The 24,968-nt window shown below is 38.5% G+C and overlaps 1 protein-coding gene across 4 annotated transcripts in view; it reads left to right on the top strand.

Annotated features, from left to right (window-relative positions):
- Positions 1-14,812, top strand: part of CCNY (cyclin Y) — a 121,950-nt gene extending 107,138 nt beyond the window's left edge. For all 4 annotated transcript variants that reach the window (XM_057398868.1, XM_057398872.1, XM_057398869.1 and 1 more), the window contains 3 exons: positions 1,688-1,854; positions 6,352-6,514; positions 12,258-14,812. In XM_057398868.1, the coding sequence (XP_057254851.1) occupies positions 1,688-1,854; positions 6,352-6,514; positions 12,258-12,374 (447 nt within the window). In that variant the 3' untranslated portion in view covers positions 12,375-14,812. The remainder of the gene's footprint in view (positions 1-1,687; positions 1,855-6,351; positions 6,515-12,257) is intronic.
- Positions 14,813-24,968: the final 10,156 nt, after the last annotated feature.

Here is a 24,968-nt window from a genome sequence, read left to right as displayed (position 1 = left end):
ACCTAAAGAGGCCTACAAGAAATTTTGAGAGGGACTCTTTATAAAGGCATGTAGTGGTAGGACAAGGAGGAATGGCTTTAAACTTACAGAGGATAGCTGGATTAGATGTTAGGAAGAAGTTCTTGACTGTGAGGATGTTGACAAGACAGGACAACTGGAACAGCTTGCCCAGAGAAGTTACGGATGCCCCATCCCTGGAAATGTATTATTTTCTACTAATGCTAGACCTTTCGAGAAGCACAAATCACAGAAGATCCTGTGTGCTTGTATGAGTGCACATCCTTATAGAAAATCACAAGTGAGCTGTTCTGAGTTTTAAATTTTTCTCCGCTACATCCTCCGTTTCCCCTTCCCTACACTCTTTACCAGCATGGATCCTACATTGAATTTTTTAACTGTTAGCTATTCTCTGGGTATTCTTTGATTAGGTGCTAATAAATATTAACTTAGGCAAACTGCAGGAAATTTACTATGTGTCTTCTCAGCTATATTTTTATGTATGTATAAAAATGTATACATAATATAAACTAATTAAATGTTGTGGATTCCAGAATTATTGTTTTGTTCATCTCGCATGTAAATCCGTAATAGTTGTGATTGCTTTGTCCCTAGAAGGGGATAGAGGAGGGGGTCACACAGATCACCCACAACCAGTATTTCTTAGAACACATCTTGTTTATTAGTTTGTTGTTATTGTTAATGTAATTGAGCTGCTGTTATCGATAGTGGGTGGCTGTTCACACAGCATGTGTGATCCCTTGTGTCTTCACCCATAGTTCCCTGCCTGGAGCATCAGTTGGTGGGGGGCAACCTACCTCTGTGTTTGGAAACAGAAGGATCAAACTGCACCATCCCACAACCCTCCAGCAGCTTTTTGTGGGTGTTCAGAGAGTCCCTCCAAGGTCCATTGTTTCGTCAGATGTATGTGTATGGTCATGTAGTCTTTGTAAATAACATGGATCTCTTGGGTGAGGTGAGCTCGAATTGCTGCTAGCCTGTGTTGGTGGCCTTGGGCAGATTGGGCCAGACTGTGGTGTCCTGAGTTTCTCAGTTCTTGTAGGTCCAAGAGGATTACTCATCTCCAGAGGTTATTGGTCCAGAGGAAACCGTTATGAATTGCCTTCTTAACACATACTTTTCCTCTCTGTTCAGCTTGCTGTTTCTGTGGTAACTGTTCCTCCATCCATCCTATAGGTGCCTATAAAACCTTCAGACAGGCTCACCAGAGGGGCCCAGCATGGCGTGATGCTATATCTCGTAAACGATTGACTGTAGATTATAGTTGTTTGTATGATAGCTAGTAACTATTATTGGTAACATACCCTTGCCTCCCTCATTGGTAATTAGCATTTTATTTGTTTACATTATTATTTTAACAACTTATTTAAGCTATCATTTGAATTAATTCCAATGTGTGACTTTATTACCAACAGTTACAGATAGAAAAATCACAGTTTTGTTTCTCGTAAGATGATTAGAAGGCAAAGGCCAACTAAAATACGAATTTATCACATCCAGTCTTGAGCTTGGCATAAGCATATGTATTTAAACCTACAGCTTTTATAACAGAATCGTCTTGAGATCAGATTACTGTTTTAAAATCACTGGAATGGGTTTATGGAAATAGTTTTCATTTCTACTTAATAGCAAAATAAATTTGAGTTTCAATTTTAATGTTTTTCCACAGGTATACCTTGAAAGACTTTTAACTTATGCAGAGATAGATATTTGTCCAGCAAACTGGAAGCGAATTGTATTGGGTGCAATTCTACTGGCATCCAAAGTTTGGGATGACCAGGCAGTGTGGAACGTGGATTACTGCCAGATCCTGAAAGATATCACAGTCGAAGACATGTGAGTGCAGTATGTTTATCTTTGTGAATGAGTGCCAAGATCTGTGTGCATGAAGGGGTCGGGAATTCCTCTCATAAATTATATGAAGTTTGAAAATTTTCATTTTATCTAAACATGGTGGGTGCTGATAGATGGCATGATGTCTGCTTGACAGTTGCTTACATAGAAGATATAAATTATTTTTGCTTTCTGGTTGAAGTGCATTTTACCACTGGATGTTCATGCGTGGTGATGAAAAAAGACCTGAAAAGATTTAAATGTGTGACTTGACAAAAAACCCAAACACATCCAGTGAGCTTGCATGTGATCCTAATGATCACACCATGTTGTGATCCTAATGACCATTAGATGATCACCCTCTTATTTACTGCCATTATTCAAAAGTAGTACTTTTGGGGTTTTGGGCTGGTTTTTCCCCACTGATTCCTGCTAAGTTCATTTCCAGGACCTAAAAAATGTAGTATTTTGATTTGCAAAGGTAAATTTTCAGTTTTTCCATTTCTGTTATCTGATGGCATTCTTAGGAAGTGCATATTGTAACAGTGTAGAGAGTTGTGACGTCTGCCTGGATATTCCAAGGTCATATTAAGAGTATATTCCAACAGTAAGAAAAAGATCTGTAATAAGAATAAACATAATTAATACTTACTAAAATGAATGTTAATTTCACTAAACATTCTAGCGCTTATATTTTTGGTCAGTTGCTCAGCAGGTATTGCATATACTGGCTGAAGAGCCTGGGGTTTGTATCGTCTGTACATTCAGGGCTGAGTCACGTACCATGCATGCTTTTTGAGGTGCCCTTACCTGAGCTGGTGTGTGTGCAAGAGTAGTACTGCAAGGGGTGCAGTTTGGAGTTGGTGCTGGGATGGTGCTGGAGGTCAAGGTACCTTGACAGGCCACTGTGGCTTGTGCATTTGGAGAGTGACGTTTTCAGTCTGCTGGTGCACCCCTTTTTTTTTTTTGTAATCATTAACAACAACGTTATTTAAAAGCTGTTTTAGCACAGTATCTTCTAAGCAGAGCTAAGTATCTGTAATGAGAGGTATGGAGACTTGTACCTACTTTAAGTCACTTAAGTCAGTACCACAGCCACTGAAGAGAGTTTGCTGTGGATAACCACTCTGGGAGGAGGGAAGTAGATGAGAATACATGTTTGGGCAGACAGAATGTTCTTTGAATCTCAGCTTGCAGTCTCAAAGCAGTGAAAGGCCAAGCATTTTTGCTAAAGCAGCCCTCATTTTGTTTCGTAATAGTTCACTGTTCGTCAGATTTGTAGCTGGTCAAAAATGATCTGTAAGGGAAAGGTTGAATGTTAGGAGTCAGCTGATAGCTTTAAATTAAGCATGCTCATACACCGCTAGATAAAACTTATAAATTGTGAGTAGCTGTCGTTGTTCAAGTATTGGAAGAGTTATCTCTGAATCTTGTATTAACAAGCAATTTGTGATAAGGTGTTTTGTGTTTTTTTTTCCCTGAGTCAAAGTGAAAAATGCAAAGCCTGTGTTGCTGTGGTATGTTGTAGGTATTTTCATTAGTTTGGGGGAAAACTGCCATTTCAAAATAGAAGTGGGAAATACCATATAATGTCATTTCATTATCTGTTTTAAAATATATAATCTGCTTTAAGGATGGTTGATGCTACTTCTTTTCTGACATAACCCCGACAGAATAGATTTCCAAAACAAAAGGGGCAGTAGAGATGACAAGAAGCTAAAATCAGGCCCTTCGCATTTCTGCGTGCTACGTTATTCCATGCAGGACAGTTTGACAATTCTTCCTTGACTGCTTTGAGTGTTTCCTGAATGATTTTGCTAAGCTACTTTTCCCTTGATCCTTTTCTCATGCTTCTGGGTATTCAGTGGCAGTAAGGGACTCCCTCCATTCACTGCTCCTCCAAGGCAAATCTGGGAGCTTTTAAAGTATTTCTGAAGCTGGGAGCTGAGCTGAGGTAGAGTGTTGAGCAGCTTGAAGCAGACTGACAGGTTTGACTGTGCCGTATGACAGTATTAATCAGGAATGGTTATGAGTTTTGAAATGCTGATTCTCAGAGCTTTTCTTGAAGGCAGGTGATGAGGCATACTGTCATGGTGTGAAAGGAAACTAAAAAGAAGAGGTTATTGTTTTTAACGAGCACAGAGATGGTGCTACTGTTAGAAGTTGCACTTGAGCTATATAACACCGTTACTCACGTGGCAAACCCGTGCTAACATCAGCCCTCTTTCTGCACTCCACATTCCCTAAGACAAACTATGATGAGTCCCTGGCCTCAAAGATTTTAGCTTCTTAATCTGTTCTTAAAAGATTGTAGGGTTCTCACAAACTGCAAAACCAGAAGCCTTTGAGGAGCCTGTGCTCTCTGTGTGGTATTTGGTGATATGGCTCATGGGCTTTGTGTCTGGGGCTCCTTGTGAATTCTCCAGCAAAGATTTCGGTGGTTGTTGACCTGACGTTTATATTCCTGTTGCCAGTTTTAACAATTTTTTTTTTCCCCTCAGCTCCTACCTCTAGTGTGGATTGGATTTTTCCTTTATAATTTTTCAGGTAGTTGGGACAGTACAGTATTATGATTTTTGCGGTGTCTAGTTCTACATAAGATGGGTACATTCATTTTTTTCTATTAATAAGGCAGGAAAAACTCTAGGTCAGAATCTTCAACATCTGTGAATCATTCAGCATAAGTGCATCTTGCAAAACATCATGCAGACCTTCAGTGTTTTCTGAGTCACCAGCAGTACATTGAACTGTGGCTAAAAGCTAACGGAGAGCTGCAGTGCAGTATCTGTAGTCATGTATATAGTATTACCTTGAATTTCTGTGTGAATTATAGAAGTGGTCAGAGGAAAGCATATGTAAAGGAATCTAATGAAAAGTATGGGGGAAGAAGGCTATGGTAGTTGGTTAAGTTACATTAGTTTGAAGAAGAAATACCTGTATTCTTTTGTTCTTTCTCAGCTGTAGTTAGTCTGCTGATCTGACCTTCAAATCTGGGAGGTAAGGTATAGTAAGAATCGGAGGCAGTGTGTTTTTCTTAAAGATTTGGGGATGCTCTTCAAAAGAGGTACAGCCGATATCTTTCTCCATTAAAATAGGCTTTATGTTATCAGTTAACATAGACCCTTAGGTTTAGCTTGCAGAAAGTAAAATCTTGGTGGTATAAAAGGACATTTAAAGATAATCTTCTGCATTTATTGATAGACATTTTAAAATGTAATTTTTTTCATTTGGATTTTTTAAAAGCTTGAATCTTCAACAGTGTGATTTCATGCCAGAGAGTCTATATCCAGCTTTTAGTTAGTCTTTTAATGTTAATTAATATTTATCATTATGTAAACATAGAATTTCATCACAGTGTGAAGGTGAGGAAGGACAATGATTATTTTCTAAGTGATGTAAAAGTAAAGAGTGAGAATAAGAAAACTAATTCAGTGCTGAAAAACTACTGTACCAGTATATTTTTTGTTATCCTGATATCCTTCCTTTTCTATTGTCAACTGCCTGCATGCTTGCACTGCAGTCAAAATGTAACTTAAATGTAATATTGTAGTAAGTCAATACCTGCTGGTGACACAGCTGTGCAGTCCCTTTACTCTTCAGCAGACATGTACAGCTTTTACCACCCATTGATTTTTTTTTTACTTCTCCTATCTTGAAATCACTGTTTTGAGCATATATGTCCCTGCGTAAGTATTATGTAGGATTTCTAGTTACCATGCAATTTATGAAAATTTCCAATGCTTAGTTTGGTTGATTTGCCTATTTCTTAACATACTTCCTAATGTAATGGTGTATTTGATATTGCTATACCAGTTTTCTCGGGGTGGGAGCTCAAATAAGGCCTCTGTTCCTATCACGTATTTTGACAAACACATTTGTTTTAGGTACTGAAAAGTAAATGAGTAACTGTGAGTTTTGGTTGCATGGCCTAGGGAAAAATAGCTTTATTCTGTTTATGAAGATAAGACAGTATGCTGAAAAATTCAGGTTTCCCGTGACTAGTTCTAAATGATTGATGGTGAAAGGCTGAGGAGAGTAAATAAGTTCCCCAGTAATTTAGGTGTTAGAGTACTTTGCAGCATTTATGAGAGAGATGTCTGACAAATCTAGGGCATTTCTGCATTTCGTGTTTGCATAGCTGTGTGTGCAGATCCACCTAGTGGAGGTACAGCAGAAATGACAAGAATTCTTTTTCCTGCTTAACTTCTCTTTCCAAGATTAATTTAGCTAAAATGATAAAGGTGCCCTTCCACTAGCAAAAGTTTGTGTCTAGATTGGATTGGCACCGCAGTAGCAGCTGCAAGGTGTAGCATCTTTTGTATTCCTCACTGGCATATGTATACTGCTAGAACTTGGTAGACTAGGTCTAACCTTAGGCTACGGTTATTGTGTCTGGCAAGAATAAGAAATTAACTTGGTTTATATCATTTGCAATTTAAAGTAAATTACATTCAGAATGCGCAAACTGAAATATTTTCACATTTTATCTTCTCTCTACAGGAATGAGCTGGAACGCCAGTTTCTTGAGCTGTTGCAGTTCAATATCAATGTTCCCTCCAGTGTTTATGCCAAGTATTATTTTGATTTGCGTTCCCTGGCAGAAGCAAATAACCTGAGTTTTCCTTTGGAGCCCCTCAGCAGGGACAGGGCATATAAACTTGAGGTAAAACTCTTTTTAGATTGCTCAGCAATTAACATACAGGGTGATTTGGAATTTTTGTGTTGTATCTTCTCCCGTCTCTTCCGAAATATTCCCCTGAGATATTTTAATATCATGTGTCCCTATTTCTGTAACTGTTTTGTTAATGCTTTGGGTATTCGTGGACATGAGGACAGGTTTTTGGCCTGATTTGCTTCCTACCTTGTCTCGCTTTCCATTTCTTTTTCAGTTCTAGTTGTCTGAATAGACCTTGTTAAAGTATCCACAAGTTTTACAATGGCTCTGTTCACAGGCTGGTTTTGTGTGTTCATTTGCTTTCTTAAAACTGGTTATCTGCCTTAAAGGACAGAATGTTAACAAGCATTGCTGAAAATAACTATTCATGTGCTTGTTACCTGCTGTTGCTCCACTTCAGATGGATCCAAGTCTGTTACTTCCTGTGATGTTTTTCTCAGTAATGGGAAAACAGAAAGGAGCACATGTCTTTAGTGGATAAATCATGAATACTTATGAGACCTGGATATACCATGTGCAGAAAGCATGATGTCAGGTGGTGTGGACTGTGAAAGGCAGGGCACTATGTATTTCCACAGACACGGGAGGAGTTTAAAATCATGGGCTAATTGTGAGCACTTTGCAAGGCTGGAATCTGGTTTTCGTGAGCTTTCTGATAGTGAAATTTTTCAAATAAGGGCTTTATTGCATGAGTGTGTCCACATTTTATTACTGATTTTGAAATTTGTCATTAGATGCTAACTGCTTTTAACATTGCACATCTTAATGTAACAGCTTTGCACTGTGGCTTTGCATGTTCCGAAATTTCAAGTCCTCCTGTAAACCAGGCAGGCAGTATTCTACATGTTTTTGTGGGGGGAAATGGTGTGTGGGAAGATTAATTGACTTGTTTGTGACTGTAATGGGAACAGAAAGTGGTGGAGAAAGAATCAAAGCATATTTCCATAAGTTGTGTTTCTCATTCTTTCTAAATACTCTTTCTAAATTTCACTGATAGCTCCAATTTAAGGATGTAACTTAATTCTGTGTATGGAGCATGATGTAAATTTGCATCAGATTTTGTTTCTGTTGAAGAGAATTAAAAAAAAATCGGGACTGTAATAGTAAATGAGTTGGCTTACTAAGTTATAGGGGTCTTGATAATAAGTGCCATTACACATATTAAAATTGAGTTAATTACTTTTAGAAGAAATTTAGTGCACAGTTTCCCAGCACTGTCAGTCTATGTCACATACTGCGTTTAACAGCAGGTTTCAAATGAAGTTAAGAACGATAGCACCTAAAACCTTTGAAGAAAAGAAATACGAAATTACTGTAAATGCCCAAAGAATACTGGTGGTTCTTCTCTACTAACTGAGCATATGTAAAAAGAAAGAAAGGAATATTTTTCAGTAAATCCATAATATTAATTTTTTTTCCATGTTGGGGATGCTTTGTGCTGCCAACAGAATTTGGCTGTGAGTAACCTGCTAGTCAAAGAGGATGTTTTCTTCAGGGAAGAGGAAGAGTATCTGCTGTGAAATCAACTCTGTCTGCCACCTCCTTCCCTCCATTCTGTGGCCAGAAGGAAGGGAACTGCCTTGTTCCCTGGCAGTATTTGGTTGTCAGTAGTGTGCCCTTGAAACTAGCTGACAGCATAATTTATAGCCTCGTTCCTTGAGTGCAGTTAAGCATTTAGCTTGCCAAGAGTTATCAAAATGCATTTGCTGCTCTTCTCTAGGTCTCTCATGTGCTGTTCAGCCCAAGAGTTCCCTGTTTTTAAAACAGTTGCCTGGATTGTCAAGTGGAGTAGATGTAGTACCACACAGGCTGTGATATTTTTGATACTGAGAGAAAAGCTGCAGTCCTCGATGGAAGACAACAGACTCATAGTGAATGTGTGTATGCAGTATGTGGTAAACGAAAGGGACCTTGCTCAGTCCTAAGATGTAAAACAACATTTACTGATACTGGAGATCACAAAAGATTTTGCATAGAGAATGGTTATATTATAACGCATTTTTGCAACTTTCGCATTTTTCAAGCTATTTTATGTATCTAAAGCAGGAGTATTAGATCTGGCATGGCAGAATCTGCATTGCTATTTCTGCAGGTATCATAACCTTGGCATACCTATGATGAAAAAAACAATCCCAGGAAGACCAAGGACAAAGCTAGTAAATACCATTCCTTATCAAATGGAAATGCTGCACAAAATCCATCGGCTTAGAGGTGTTATAAGAGGTTGTAGTTCATGTTAAAAATTACACCACTTACTGGAGCATCTACAGTGGACATTTTTCATTATTCAGTGTTCCCACAATTAACACTTAAGCAGCAGCTTTGTCTTTTAAATAACTAAAAGAAGGTATTTTTTTCTTCATTTTCACCAGCCTGTGGCCTAAAAGTGTCCTGATTTTTGTTATACCAGTCCACGTAGTAGCCAGAAACCATTTTCATGACCCCTCTTTTTTTTTTTTATCCCATTGCGTGAAATCGTGCCAGTTAAAAATGGAAAATAACATTTCATTAGGACATCCAGTCTGTCCACCTGCCAATGCTGTTTGTTCCAACCAGCATACGTAGTAGCATGTTTCCTCCTTCCTTTTAATTATGTCAAATGTCAAGGCTTTCTTTGCTTCTCCTGAGAACTGTTTTCTAATATGGGAGATTTTTCTACCAAAAAGTTGTTGGATATCCAACCTTAATCCACTATTTTGTAATTTCTTATTCTTGTACCTGGTTATTCTCTCATGTACTGAACTAAACATGAGTCAGATTCTGCTCTTTGGGGTAAGTCCACAAAATGTGCCTACCCTTTTTCTGCTTGTGATCTTAGCGCTGTGCCTGTTTCAAAGCTAGATTTTGTAAGAGCATTCATTAGTGCACTCCCAATTTGAGTATGTCGTCTGAGCTTTTTATTGTTAGGATAGTGAGAGTGAGCACATAGTTCAAACTTTCAACTACGTGCTGTATTTTCTTGACCCTAAAGAAGTACAGTCTCAGAGATCAAACAGACAAAAAAAAAAGGGGAAAAATATGTAAGTTACAAGGTAGAGAAGTGCTTCCATATTCTTACTGTTGCAGTGATTGATTGCAAGCCTGCCTGTTGTGTGTTCACAACCCTCTTAGCCAAGAAGTGGAGAGCAAAACTCCCCTGCTCTTTTGCCAGGAGTAACCTAATTGCTCTTCTTTTCATTCTCCACAAATCATCACAACTGAGCCCACATCATCACAACTTCCAGTTGTTCTAGAGATTTCTTTGTATTTATTTTTTCCCCACATTTACCTTATGTATAACCCTTCCCAATTTACTGCTGTCTGTCCCTGCTAGGTTCTCTCTGGTTTATCCTTTTTTGGGGGGTGTTGTAGCACTCGCGGTTGTGTGCCTTTGTGCATTCCCAGCAGCAAAGCCGTAGCCAGCCCTGCTGCTTTCCTGCCCTGCACAAACATGTGCATGCAGCCAAAATTTGTGCTGCTACTACTACTTTTGCCTTTCTTACTTCTCCAGAGACTTATCTAGAGTCATGTAACTCAGCAGAGGAACTGACTTTTAGTTCTGTGTGCACATACATTTTGGAAGAATATATGCGTATGCATTTTTCTAACTAATTACAGATACAACAGTCAAGTGCAATAAAATTTCACATGATTGAGTGGTGATCTGGGTTTAAGAATCTTTTGATTTCATGTAAGAAATGGTCCCTTGCAAAAATTGGTTTATTTTTCTAGCAATAAAAGCAACAGAAATATCAGATGACAGAAAAGTGTCTATAAGCTATTTGGATTTATTTTAACTGAAAAACAGGAATAAATATTTACAATTTTCTGCTTTTGTCTTGTTTCCCCGTATGTTATGCTAAAGTTGACTAAATAACTTGCCAAATAGGTTCCAAATGTCAATTTTGTAAATTATTTGAAAATGAAGAAGCATCTTTAGATCCAGGATACATCAGTCAGTGTGTTTCTTATCCATATGATTAATCACCAGAGCCTAGAGATGCCAAATACTAAGTGCCACTTCCAAGCAAAATTTCATGTTGTCTGACCAAGTGCCAGAATAGAAATCTTCTTGTGAAACAGGCAATTTTGAAGTGATTACCTTCTCTGGCTGTTTGGTGCCTAAAGTAACAGCCTTATTTGGCAGCTGGAAGAAGCTGAGCTCTACCCCAGTACACCTATTTGCCAAGCCATGCCTTGACACATAGTTTCATGATTAAACACTTTTTGTCTACTGGATTTCAAATCCGACTGAATTGCATGAACTTTCTTAGTCTATTGAGTCCCTGGTTAAATTAATAAAATGTTATTAAGCAGTTTCAAGTGAGTTATGTTCTGCATAGCAGTGGGAATATTTGTGTTATTTTATTCTGTTGCTCTCTTCATGTGCACCAAAAAAACCCAAGAATGTTCAAGAATGGCTTTAACAAAAGGAAATTCAGTTTCCAACTAAAAAGTAGCAAGTGGTTTCTTGTTGGTGGGTTTTATATTGCTTTGGTTTTGTTGTTTCTTTCAATAAAATGTTTTTTTGTGGCCTGCTTAACCAAAGCATGAGGTGAATTTGCTCTCAGGTGTATGTGTTTTGTGCTTCTGTCGTACCTGCCTCTGGTTTATGCAGGACTATTACAATTAAATTCACTGCTGCAGCTTGCTGTGCTATAGAAGGAAATATCAAGAAAGAAAATGATGATCAGTGGAGTCAGGCTGTTTGTTTGTATTGCCTTGTTTTATAATCTGGCACTTGTACTGGCTTTGTTTGTACAGTGCTTTTTATTAAACAGCCTCTCTTAAACACAATTTAAAAGCATTTCTGAGTAAATAAAAGTATTGGTTTAGTTCATCTTATTTTCTTGTATTTGACTTTGAGTGCTCCTTGCAGTGAGCTTTCTCTGCAGTTCTGTATGTTTGAAGCCAGTTAACATTCTTACTGATGCCGACCATAGCATGTCCTAACCATATGAACTCTAATAGACCTGCTGTTTTAGGGCACAGTGTACCTGTGCATGTGAGGTCTATAATAAATACTTGTTTTAAACTCAGTTAAAAACAGTAGAAGAAACATAAAATGTGAACTCCAGTGTAGTATAATAGGAGTTAATATTTGAATAATGTTTTTGCCTTTAAAAGGTTTTTAAGATTTCTGTGTATTTCTAACACAAATTAAATTACTCTGAATAGGAGTTACACTCCCCACTGGCATCTTATAAGATAGCATGATCACACAGAGGTCACCCCTTCTGAAATGCGAGGAAACGTCTTGTAATGTTTCTGTAAGCAAAGTAGGGCGAGTATTCTGCCAGACCATTTATCAGTAGAGAAAAATATAATTACTTTTAGGAAATAAAAGAATTAAAAGTTGTCTTCTCTATGCATTCTCCAATATGTTTACATTGTTTTGTTAAGTTGTCCACAATTTTTGTCCCAGTGAAGTGCTATGTATGAGTTTCCATATAGCAGTGGGTAAGCTCTGTCTGCTCCCTCGATGAGATTTGTGAGGGTTAACTTGTGAAGAGCAGGCTTGGAATATGCTCAGTGTCCTTCAGAAGCAGCTGTGATGGGCAGTGCAATGTCAGCATGTTCCTTTCTTTTGAGATTAATGAAATGAGAAAGAGGATATGGGGAGAAGCTCTTCACATGTTTAGCTTAATGAAATGCCTGTTTGTAATTCTACCTGTAGGTGGAAACTTGTGTTTAGTTTTATTTTACCTGCAGAGCTGTGGTCAGTGCCATTTTTCATTCTTTTGTCTTACAGGCCATTTCCCGCTTGTGTGAAGATAAATACAAGGACTTCAGGAAAGCCGCAAAGAAACGGTCAGTCAGTGCTGACAATCTGACTGTGGTTAGATGGTCCCCCGCTATTATCTCCTAACAGAGGAGACTGGAATATTCCTATGGACTACTGTTTCATCCATCCATTTTTTTCGGGGTGGGCTGGGGGCGGGGGGAGGGGGCTAAAGAAAAAAGACTTTTGATTTTTTTATTTTTAAATCTGTCAAGCTGCCTTTACAGTGCCTCCCCATTGTGTAGCACACGAGTACATACCTAGTGGAAGGAGAAATGGAGAAAGCCGTGTTCGGGAGAGAAGATGGGCAACAATTCTTTTCTCACTCTCGCTAACAGCTTTAACCTTTTTATGAGGAAACAGCAAATCAGGTGCTTGGAAGAAGAAACAAAAAATGAAGTAGAGGCAGAAATACATGTAGGAACTGTGCCATTTTCTAATCAGCTGTACTCATGAAGAGAAATGGCAGCATGAAAACAAACCATGTAGTCAGATGACTGTGCGCTAGAGGAATGAAATTGCGAGAGTTCCATCATAAAGGTTTCTCTTAATATCTTTTTTATTTTTTGTTGGTTTTTTTTTCATTCCTCATTGCTGCTTCCCAGGATAAATTCTTCCCTTTGCACAGCAAGAAATACGAAGTCTGTATTTACAGTAGCACAAGCCCCTGAATAAATAGTGTTGGGTTTTTTCACTGCACTTTTCTCTGTAAGCTGTCTTATTAGCATTATTCTTCATAATTATTATGCATATGTTATATTTCTTGTATGCCTTTTATTGTATTTCAAAAGAGAGAACTTGACCATAGTGCTGAACCAAAAGTGTGTACAGGGATCAGAAGATCTTCGTAATTTCATGATGTGTTTTATTTATAGTATACTTGGGTGCGTGTGCCTTCCTGAGTTCTTGGAATCATTTATTTTTCCTTAATATAAAGATACAGTTATTAAAATATTCAGATGATGATGATAAGACTTGGGCCAAATCTCTGAAATTTGCAACAGATCTTGTGATCCTTTTTGCAGATTTTCATAGCGTTAGAAGTTTAGCAGAATTCATTCTGAGGGAGATTATTTTGGTTTTGTATGGCCTGACTAGTTCATTCCGTCACCTCCAGGTCCATTGTTGCAAGCAATAGTCTCAATTTTTATATGTTTACTTTAAATCAAAGTGTCTGTTTGTATAAAATAAAAAATAATAAAAAAAAAAGCAAACCAGTTGTTCCAGTGAGAAGCCCTGTGGAAGAGCAGGATGCAAATCTTAACGAGATAATTGTCACAAATAGATTTGGTTTTGAAACTAAAATACAAACCCTCATGTTCCTCAACCTAGGTGCTTATAGAAATTAACAGTAAACGAGCTGTGAACATAATTTTCAACTCTGATTATTATGCTCTTCTGTTGTTGTTACTAGTTCCCTGTTACCGTGGCTGTTGCCCCCTTGGAATTTGTAAGAACCTTTCATAGGAAATAACTTGTCAGTATAAGCATTTGCTTTTATAATTTCCCGGGGTGATTCCTTCCCCCCTCCCCCCCTTTTTTTTTTCTTTTGCACAGTTTAGACAGGTAACAGCTGAAAACTCTCAGTTCCCTGAAATCCTTTCTTGGTAACTATCACTGAAATGAATAGCAACAGACGGCCCTGATTTATGCACTACTGTGGTAAACCATGAAGATTCCGTATTTGTTTTATTAAGCCCTATGGGCTTGTAGCAAACCTAGGGGCCCAGAGCTGCACACTTAACTTCCAGTGCAATGCTAATCAGATGCCTCCAGGCAGAGAAGCACTGACAGGATTGAAGTAGTAATACCAAACAGTTTCCTGTTAACTTTCTAATGTGATTTGTGTAGTTTGAGACATGAAGGTTTTGTCCATAAATTCTCCTGACGTCCTTTGGGCCTTTAAAATAATCTCATTCTCATCACTTCTTGTTGTGCCAATGCATCAGAACTGTGAGTATCCAAGTCCATTTTCCCCTTGAATGTGGAATGTAAGGAAAGTGTTTATAACAATACAAATGCAAATTACAGCATTTGAAACCTCTTTACAGATAGTATCTAAAGGAACATTTTCAGAGCATTTGAAACTCATCCTTTATAAGCATAAATTTAGGCTTTAAAATATGTAAAATATTTTGATTTATCAACACTTTGCTAAACTATTTTCCATTTAACTTGATATCAGGAATATTGGTTTTATCCATTTCTGGGTGATGGAGATATGAACTTTGGATTATGTAAAGATCTCAATGCATCAACTATAATTTTTGTGAAGTTTATTAAACTACTTTAAAGATTGTATAGTCTATTTATTGTATGTATGTACATACAGTCTGATACTTTAAAAAGTGGATTCCGTAAAACCTGGCTCGGTCTTGTTTAGACTATTGAATATCGTTTTAGCCTTGTGCACTGGATTCTACCTCTGTATAGGAGAATTTTCCATATTCTTAATTAGTACTGATTCTGTGATTAACTTGGTTATGTTTCTTGCACTAAGAATTAAAAAACAAAAAATCTGCTGTGTGGATTTTTTTCTTTAGTTTAAGTTTTGCCAGATGAATCCTCTACATTTAGATGGATGTTTCTTTCCCTCATGGTTATAGAATAATTCTTTGCTTTTTCTTCTGCTTTGTTCCAAGGTTGCCAAAAAATACAGTACTTACCAGTAAATCTTAATGAGTGTCTTTTGTTTGCAAGGTATTCTATACCATGTAATTAAAAATTAATTATTATTTAGGATTATGTTGTGTTCAGTGTAGTTTTTTAAACATTACTGAATGGAAAATGCCATTGCAAGGCTAGAGAGTCATCTCTAGAAGGTGAGAGGGGAGGAGAATCAAATGGTGTTTTAATTAGCAGCACAAATACCTTGTGGTTTTCATTTCAGAACCTGAAACTATATTTGCTGTAAATGTTTTCTGGATTAAGGTTTTTCTTACTGCTTTGGTCACTGGCTCAGAAACAAAAAGTTGTAGGAGGTGTAATAAACCTCTCCCTTCAAGCATCATTGTCTTAATGAATTATTTTTATATGTTGAGCCAGTGGATCATCTGTTTGGGCATTTATGCGTTGATAATTGGATAAATATTTGAAAAAGGCATCTTGTAAGGGGTTTTGTCCGTGCATCCCTCTGTAACCCAGGGATGTTTTCGTAATTCCTCTTTCCATCTGCAGACTTGTTTATATTTTGGGTTCTGTTTATGTTAATTTTTTTGTCAGTGATATATACCATTCTGACAGACGCTGTTCTGTGGGACTGAGAATGCTGAGTCGTGAGGTAAAGTGCAAAAAGAAGAAAGAAACCATTTTTCCACCTTCCACAAACACCATCAGTCTTTCAAATGATATGATTTCTATTGCTAGAAAAATACTAAAATCCTGTCTCATAGCAGGGTAGCAGTATCCTTTTCAAGAATTATATTTTCTTTTTATTGATTTTTTTTTTTTGAGATGTGTGGGGGAGAGAGGTCAGTATATATGGCTTAGTTTCCCTTAGCTTAGTTTTGTTTATCATGTAAACTAAAACTGTGATGAAAGAACTGTTTACATTTATGGAGTCTTAGTTCAGACTTTGTTTTTTAACACCCCTCTCTACTTCCGAGCTTTCCTAATGCCAGAAACCTTAGGTATAACCTAATGATTAGAAGTAGCATCAGAAAAAGGTGATGGCGTATTGGTGGCAGATGACAAAGTGACATCTGGTAGTGTTGGCTATGTATAAAATTAGAAGTATGTGGGAGGGGATAGAGAAACTGAAAGGGCAGAACCAGAAAAAATCCCAAAGCCTTAACAGCTGAAGCAACAAATTATTCACAGTCATCCATTGTTGATAATGAGCATTGCATTTTCAAGTGGCACGTTTAAACTACCAACTGGAGTTCTGCACATCCACTGCAGACTCATCTTGCTCTCTGCTTCTGTATGGTCTTCATAAGGAATTCACTCCGTCTAGCTTTTGGCACTTTCCTGACTTCTGTTTTGGGCACATTTCTGTAATAAGGTGGGTTTTTTTACTTGAATTGACAGTTGTTGGAAACATCTGCCTACCTCTGCATCAGGGTCCCACTTAGTGTCTCTAAGAGTTTCTGAGAAAACAACTCAAATATAAACATACCTGTGTGAATGTGACCTATATGTATAGGGAAATGTTAATATCTGTGCCCAGATTAAGGTAAGTGCCTTTCTGCTGTTTGTTTTTTCTCTTCAACTGAACTGCATTTGGAGGAAACCACAGAACTGATGAGACTTTGAGTTGCACAAACTAAAGGTAATGACAGAACGTACGTAGCAACCCCTGCTAGGAGAAAACGCTTTAGAAAAGGAAACGAGATAGTGCAGATGAGAATGCAAAATACTGACTGCTGAATCCCAGAACCATGGCATGAAAATGACTCAGTGCATTAGCTAAGAAAGCCAATGCTTGAGTTTACTTCTGTTGCCTGGGCTGGGTCACCAGACTCTTCCCATTAAAGGAAGAAGCAAAAGGATGGCAGATTGAAGAAAGACGGGTGACAACAGTACAAACAGAGTATATTTCTTGTGTTCTTTCTAGAATGGCTGGTCTGATGTGACTTGATGTGAAAAAAAAGGTTGTTCTTTCATGCCCTTTACACCATGTGTAATGTGTTTCAGGATTATTGGTGGAGGCTTTCACCTGTTATAGCTAGAGATAATACTCCTTGTTGATGATATAGTAAGCAAGCTTCTTGGTGTGGTGATGGGTGACATTACACCTACATTATTCATACCAGTTGTCCAGAGTCTCTGTACAAGATTTTGTAGTGCTCACTCAAGGCACTGGACAGTATCTTTGTGAAGATGTCAATGGTCTCTACAGACTGAGAGCAGCAAGTAACAAAACGTCAAATATTCTATCTGTGAGACGTAATTTCACAATGTACTCCCATAATTTACTCACTCAATGTACTTACATGATACAGTTTCAGATCTCTGACACTTAGGCAGTGGTGCTGTGATAACTGATGCAGTAACTTTGAAGCAAGAAAATCTTTGGAGCTAGCACTGCTGCCCGCTTTGAATGCCCTGGCAATGAAGCACATCCTCAAAAGGCGGCTTACTCGTGACACGAATACTACTGACCAGGCTTTAGAGTAAGACACCATGTAAGAGATCCTGCAGCACACCTAAGTCTAGTGCTAGTTCTTCTGTTATCTGTATGTTGTCTTGCTTCACTGCCTCTGGGTTTTCATGCTCTTATTTTAGACATTAGTACAAATTATTTTCTATGGAAACAGTATCTCAGAAGCTGGCAGCTTTGATGTACTTGCTGCCTTGTATTTTGACAATACAGATCATCCTGTGACCATATACTTCTCTTTCACATACTTCAGGCAAGTTAAGCACTCTTCTGTGGAAAAAGCTGAGGCCAAAAAGGTGGGGGTTGGTGTGCTAGATGGGTTGTAAGGCATAATTAGGTGTGCATTGTTTTAAAATAAGCCAGGAGATAAAGACCAGAAAATGCATTTGTATCTACCAAAAGGCTTTGGTGATACTTCCAGTAGCATGAGGATGTTAAATTTCTTGGGCAAAGAGTTTGAGGGATAACTGTCTCCCTTCAGCAGGACAGGATATGCAGATTGTATTGCCGTAAATCGTAGGAGGAGGAAGACCAGGTTATACTGAGCAAAATGGTACAAAAGCAGCATGTAAAATACATACACCAAGTAATCTTGAATATTGTGCATTAGAATTGCAGAGCTGTCTTGGTGTTGACACACATTCTAGTAGTGTTTGGAAAGTATTGGTAGTCACCTTATTTACATAATTATATCCTGTTCTTTTTGTGGCCTTAAAAGGTCATCCTTTGTATGCAGAAGCTTAGCTGATGCTATCAACTACTAGAATATAAGCAATACTTATTTGGAGGTAGACTTAAATAAGAAATGTAGAAGTGCTCCTGTTAAGAACAAAAGCTGCTGGTGGTAATTTGGCAGTCCTGTTGGGCTTCATCAGTGTAAACATTATGTAAAGAGAGGGGGTAAAACCAGTCCCCTGTTTGTGAGACCTCCCTGTACATGTCAATAGCACTTCTGAAGTCAGAGTGGGAGGGTAAGAAGAATTGCAGACACCTTCACACCCCCCCAAAACCCCAGCCCCAAGTCCATTGTAGTTACAGTAATTCTGCATTGGTTCTAGCAGAGTTGTGAACAGAGATGGAAAGCCATCTTCCAATTTCTTTATGTAGTTGCTTTGCACAAAAGTGAAAATGGTTAAAAAGTCCAAATCGCCACCAGCATTTGTAACATTAAATATTTAACTTGCTGCTGCCAGCAAGCATGCACCTTACATTTTACCATACGAACGTGTCCACAGTTTGACTGTACTTTAGTGGTCCTTTAGAGGGCACCAATTCTAAATCTGTCCTCTAGGAAATTAGAGGGATGAATGTTGTAACATAGGAAAATAGCTAGGTATATCTCCATGTTCTTGCATACAGGCAGGTAAAGTGATCTTCCAGATCTGCTGGGGTTTAAGGTTTTGGATCAGTGATTTTTTTCAGCTGGCCAGAGATAAGTACTACAAAGCATAAAGCAGCAGTATTGACTTAATCTAGAGGAATTATGGTCATGTCACCCTGACACTAAACTCCAGTGAACAAAGGACTGGGCTGATTCATCCGCGTGCCCATTTAATAATTAACCTACTTCTAAATCTCAGTACAAACCTCTTCAGTGTTTCTGATCTGTGGGAAATCTAGACCATGAAATTATTGCTTTTCTGTGGTAGCCAGCCACTGCTGTACATCAGAAAGGCTTTTTTTTGTTCTGTTGTTTGTTCTGTTCTGCTGCCGTGGCAGGACAAAGTTGTTCTGCTCCTTAAAGCACGCGGAAAGCTGAACCATGCTACATCTGTGTGCTTAGATACCTGATAGCCAGCTGTGACATTTTAACTTTTCTAAAAGAATTTGTTAGAAAAAGAAACAGTTTTCTGTTTCAGGGCAAGAAATCAGTTGTGATTTTTCTCTGAAATACACAGATTGCAAATCAGCATCCAATTTTTCCATTTCAGATTTATTTTATTTTTTTTAATACTCTCAGACTTGAGCTGAATTTTCCTTCATAATTTCAGTCTGTGAGTGCATGTATGAGCATTTTCTTCTTATTAATTGCTTTAGATAAGGAATTTATGTTCCTTGTCTAATTGCAAATGGAAAACAGCTATTTTAAATAGCATTTGAATCTCTTGTTCCCCTCCCCCCCCCAGGAGTGCATTTGTGTGTATTCTTTGACTTTTACAGGTAGGTAAATCTAGTGATACAAGATTGCAGGTTTTGGCACTGTCCCCTTCGTATTGTAACACATGGACAATGACAAATTACAGTATAAACTGAAAACTTCAGAGGACTAGGAGGGATGTGGAACAGAAGAAGAGTGCAACTTTGATTTCTTCAGCAGGCTAATACCTGCCCCTCTCAGATTTTCTTCTTCGTACTGTGTCCTAGAATACAGTTTCAGCATCTGGAGCGTATCCAAAGAAGGGCAACAAAGCTGGTGAAGGGTCTAGGAACAAGTCTCATGAGGAGCATCTGAGGGAACTGGGTTGTTTAGCCTGGAGAAGAGGAGGTTCAGGGGGCACCTTATGGCTCTGTGTAAGTAAGTACCTGAAGGGAGATTGTAGTGAGGTGGGTGTCAGTCTCTCCTCCCAAGTAACAATTGATAGGACAAGAGGAAATGGCCTCAAGCTGAGCTACAGGAGGTTTGGTTTGGATATTAGGAAAAATTTCTTCAAGCACTGGAACAGGCTGCTCAGCGAAGTGGTGGCATCACCATCCCTGGAGGTATTTAAAAGATGTGTAGGTGTGGTGCTCAAGAACATGGTTTAGCGGCGGACTTGGCAGTGCTAGGTTAACAGTGGAACTCCATGATCTTAAGGGTCTTTTCCAACCTAAGTGATTCTAGGATTCTGTATTTCTGTTTTCTGAATGTCCCGCATTCTCCTGAATGCGGAATTGCTCAGGATTTGAACAGAAAATGCCAACCCCATCAATCCTTTTTGACTTGAGGGAAGTCAGGCTGGAATGCAATTTAAAATAGAAATAGAGGGAAGCGAGGGAAGAGGACCGCTTGGGGCACTGGGAAGTGTCCACAGGCTGAGCGCTGGTGTCCAGATCGAGCTTCTCTCAGCAGCCATGCCCCAAAATCCTCACCCTTGTCCTCAGAGCTGAAATCCTGAGCTCCCGCTCAGCTCCCTCTCCTGCACTGAAAACATCTAATTCTGCAGATCGAATTTGTATTGTCACGCATGTACACAGCGTGTTTAAGTGAAATCTTGCCTGTACAATTAGGCAGCTCCTGTGCGTTTCTAACCTAACACATATTTGCAACTGTTTCTTTCTGCATCCATCTGCAGAGATCCTCTTGCACACACCCAGCCTCCTGCAGTGCCATACCTGTCACTGCTGCTGTGCCTGGGTCTCGGGACTCTGCATGCAGGCCAGAGCTCCTTGCATTTTTTAAGCAGACCTAATCTGGTCTCCTCCCTGCTCAAGTAGCTGACGTTTGCATCAACAGCAATACTGCTCTTACTGTTAGATTACATAGATCATTGAGAGCAATGATGTCAAGAATTATGAAATCTTTCTTTTGCATAGCAGAGCAGGATTGTTAGCCAGTGGGTTTTCCTTGGTTTATTCATCTGCACATACCACAGTGTGTGTAGTGGGGTTCGTGCACTAAATCAATGAAAGTCTAGGGAATACAGAAGTCTCATCAAGTACAATTAGGAACCAATCACCTGCCCCAAGGACAGAGAGAACTGAACTGGAACACGAAGTTCATCAGGCCCTGTTAGATACTTTCAGTTACTTTATCACCCTTACAGGAGTTGAAACCTCTAAACCTGGGGTGGTGAATCATACAATTGCTGAAGGCGGGAAGAGGGGCACGTTACTTGGAGGGAAAATTACTGTTGACTACGTGAGTATTGCAGTCTGGGACAGGAATTCCTGCAGATCAGAGATCGGTGCCTAGGGTATTCTGCCACAAACCACTAAATGGAGTGCTAGTCGATATGTAAGTAACCATAACATTAAACAGCAAATGAAAAGCTTCAAGTCCTCCTGACTGTCTTCAGGGTGGAGAAACAACAGTATTACTGTGCAGGAATTCAGTTTAAACACGTCCTGAAGGATGCTATAAGATGTTATAGCCTTCTGTATTTTTGGGTTGTTGTTTTTTTTTTTTTTTTGGGGGGGGGGGGGGGGGGCTAGGAGGTGTTTGGGGTTTGGGTTTGTTTTGTTTTTTTTTCAGGTAAATGAACTTGATCCTTAAAGGAAAGATTAATTGTCTAGATACAGAAAAACATGACATAACTTCATTTGTTGTGTACATAAGAGAATACAATTCTATTCAGGAATGCACGTATTTGGTAATATATAGGATTGGTTTCCCAGAAATGAAAGTATCATGGGAAAATTGAGTCTGTTGAAGTACTTACACAACTGTTCTTTGAGATGCTTCCAAAAGCATTTGGGATGTCCTAAATATTTTTTTCCCCATGAAGGGAAATGGAGGCAGCAAAAAGAACAAATGGCAAAATATAATAAACTGGGGGCAAAAAAATAGTGAAACTGAAATAGTACCAGCAGTCAGGAGGCACAATGAAGTTCACAAGGAAATACATCCGTAAATACCTGTGCCCAGTTAAAAGAAATAAGACAATTTTTAAATGTGGCAGGAACACAGTAATTAGTAGCACTTTTGTAGATTACATTGAAATAGCAAATTATCTGTCGTAATGCAGAAGGGGCAGAAAGATTGAGCCAATTGTCCTGTTTTGTCTTGCTGTAGCGATGAAGTTCATTTCTGTTATGGGTACTGACAGAATTTTCAGCAGAAGCTACTTGGCATCTTGGAGTGGACAAAATCGCTTTACCCAGGTGAACTGAAGGGTGTTGCTGAGGCAAAAAGTACTTTTTAGAAAGCCGTATTAAAGTTCTATAAACAGACTACTGGTAGGTCACAGATTAAGGTCAAATCAAATTCATGAATTCATAAAATCAAGATGAGGATAACTCATGTATTGTCCTTTAAATGATATCCTATGGCTAGATGTACATATGTAAGTTGTACATCCTGATATTAATGCAAGAAATCTACAATTTTTTCTACTAGTAAATTGTGAGTAGCAACTATGAGGAGTATTAGATTTTCCCTTCTTTGTTCTTTAAACACAGCTGAAGATCAAAGTCTCTCATTGCGAAACAGTATAATGAAAGTACATGTTCTTTTTAGACAGAAATACTCCTCCAGATAAGGCTTTTATGATGCACAGAGTACAGCTTTTTGGGGCGATTTAAAGTCATACTTCCAAGATGTAGATGAGCTTTAAAAGAATGTACCTTTTAACTTCTGCACAGACATGAATTTAACTTGAAAACAACATTTCTTTACATTTGAGAAGAAATCCACAGTCCAGACTGTCCGCAGTGATTCCCGAGGTTAAAACTGTATGTGAAATAGAGGAAACTTCCCCCATTTCTCTTTTCGGCTCCCCTCTTTCATTTCTGTGTTAGGGTAGCCTTTTCCCCATGGTCCCCAGTGCTTGGTTTGAATGACCACATAGTTAGAATTCATGTGTCCATAGTGAAAGAAAAAGCAGCGTCAGTGTTCAAAACAGACACAACAGTATAGGCTTTATTTCTTAAAATGATCAGACACGAAATACAAGAAGGTGTAAAGAACTCTTATTTTAATTCCACAGCGGCTGTCTGTATGTTAAATCTGAGATGACAGATTTATTTACTGATACCCAGAACCTGCACAATAACCCCTTTTGTTGTGCATGTTGAAAACAGGAGTCTATTCGCTCTCCACAAACCCAGCAATGTTCATACTGAAAAGTGATAGCATCTAAGCACTACATTTAAGGCATAGTCAGCCAAAGATATTCTTGCCACCCCTGTTTATTATAAAATCTATTTCCCAATTACTTAAGGCATTTTTCTTATTTAAACAATTTCTATTATATGAACACACCATGGGTTGGTTTTTTTTGCCTGTCTAAAGGTTTGGACCTGCTTGAGCGAAAGATCTTAGCCTCTCATTAGTGTCAGTTGTTGGGCACTAATAAAACATGCATCATCATCATAATACAGCATCATCATAAAATACGGGATCCCAGAACTTTCCAAACCTTCAGATTTGCATCTGCACTGTGCAAAAACGTCAAATCTTAAGTGTAAAATCCTAAAAATGGCTGGAACCTCTGGTATACTAGATTTGAGTTACAGCAGAGCAAATTTGAGTAATAATGTCGTACTACCTAGTTCAGTGGGAGTTAAGCAGATATTAGTAATGTGCTTTTGAAAATCCCATGGACTCACTTTGTACCTTTACTACTTAGTAAAATTAAATAGTTTTGAAGAAATTGGCCCTGAGCTCCTGAATGAGAGTATACTTCCCATTACTTAATTTCCCTTCAGATCAGTCTTGAAATATTTAAAGTTCCTGGCTGAATAGCTTTGATGTTGCTGAACCAAAGTCTGAAGGAGAGCTGCTTTTTCCATTTGTGTCCTCTTAGAGTGGGTTCCCTTCAGAAAGATGACCTTTCAAGTATTTATAGTGAGGGGATCTGTTTGAGGCAAAGGAAGAGAACAGTCTAAATCCTTAAGCGTATGCAGTAGAACACAGACATTTTTTAGATTTACTAAGTTATCAAGGGAAGACGGAGACAAGAAGACATATGCAAGGCACTATAGGCAGCAGGCTTAAGTATCTGAGGTCACTGAGCTAGCGTGGAAGTTATCAAGTCCAGTCAATATGAGCAGTTAAAAATGAGCTGTTCTGGATGTCCTTCTGAGCTGTTTCACACATGCACACATAGACATACATATATATTTGAGCATGAATGGATGCGTCTCCTTCCTGAGAGTATAAGATCGAAAGGGAAGGGGGAGAGGAACATGATTTTTGTAAGTTTCCTAGAAGACCTTTGGAACTATGCCACTTCTTGGGACCAGTGCATTTGAGGCTGGGGAGTAGGTACACATTGTTTAAGCTCCCCATTGGATGATGGAGAACATTCACCATTCTTCCGCCTCCATGTGTGTAGTGTCCATAGCCCTAATTCTGGAGTTGTGATATTCTTGCTTTCACCACGTCTGTATAGCTACAGTAGCTGTTTTGGGGAGAGGCTGCTTTTGAACATATTCTGCCTGCAGTGATATCCAAGCAGCAGACAGACGGAGGTCCCCAGGAATGCAGAGTGTGCAGCACTGCATGTGCCTGCGTAAAGCAAAGGCTTTCCACACTATGCTGGCTCCTTTGCTATGTGTATTCTATAGTACGCTTTTACACACACTGTGGGATTACTTTGAAGATTGTCTGACATATTTATGTGCATGCATATACACTATTTACGTCTTTAAAAGAACATTTATTCTGTGCAGCTTTTCCTGCTCCTCTTTTGCTATTTTCCTTCATGGCTAGCTCGCTGTCCTTCTGCTGCATTTCATAAAGATTAAAAATAAGGACATCAAGATTAATTGAGTTTTGATATTTACTGTCCCTCCTGAATAGAATTTTTTTTCCCTTGATTTACAGATCACTTTCTAGAAGAGCTAGATTTACTGCAACTGGTCACTAATACACCATTTTTTTTTTGCTAACTAGAAAAATTCTAAATAGATTTTAAATTTAGACTTTAAAACATTAGATA

The sequence above is a fragment of the Pezoporus wallicus genome, unplaced genomic scaffold (genome assembly GCF_028554395.1).
Source record: "Pezoporus wallicus isolate ANWC-B61680 ecotype Strahan unplaced genomic scaffold, APGP_CSIRO_Pwel_v1 contig_7866, whole genome shotgun sequence".
NCBI lineage: Eukaryota > Metazoa > Chordata > Aves > Psittaciformes > Psittacidae > Pezoporus > Pezoporus wallicus.
This window is presented reverse-complemented; position numbering and strand designations above follow the sequence as displayed.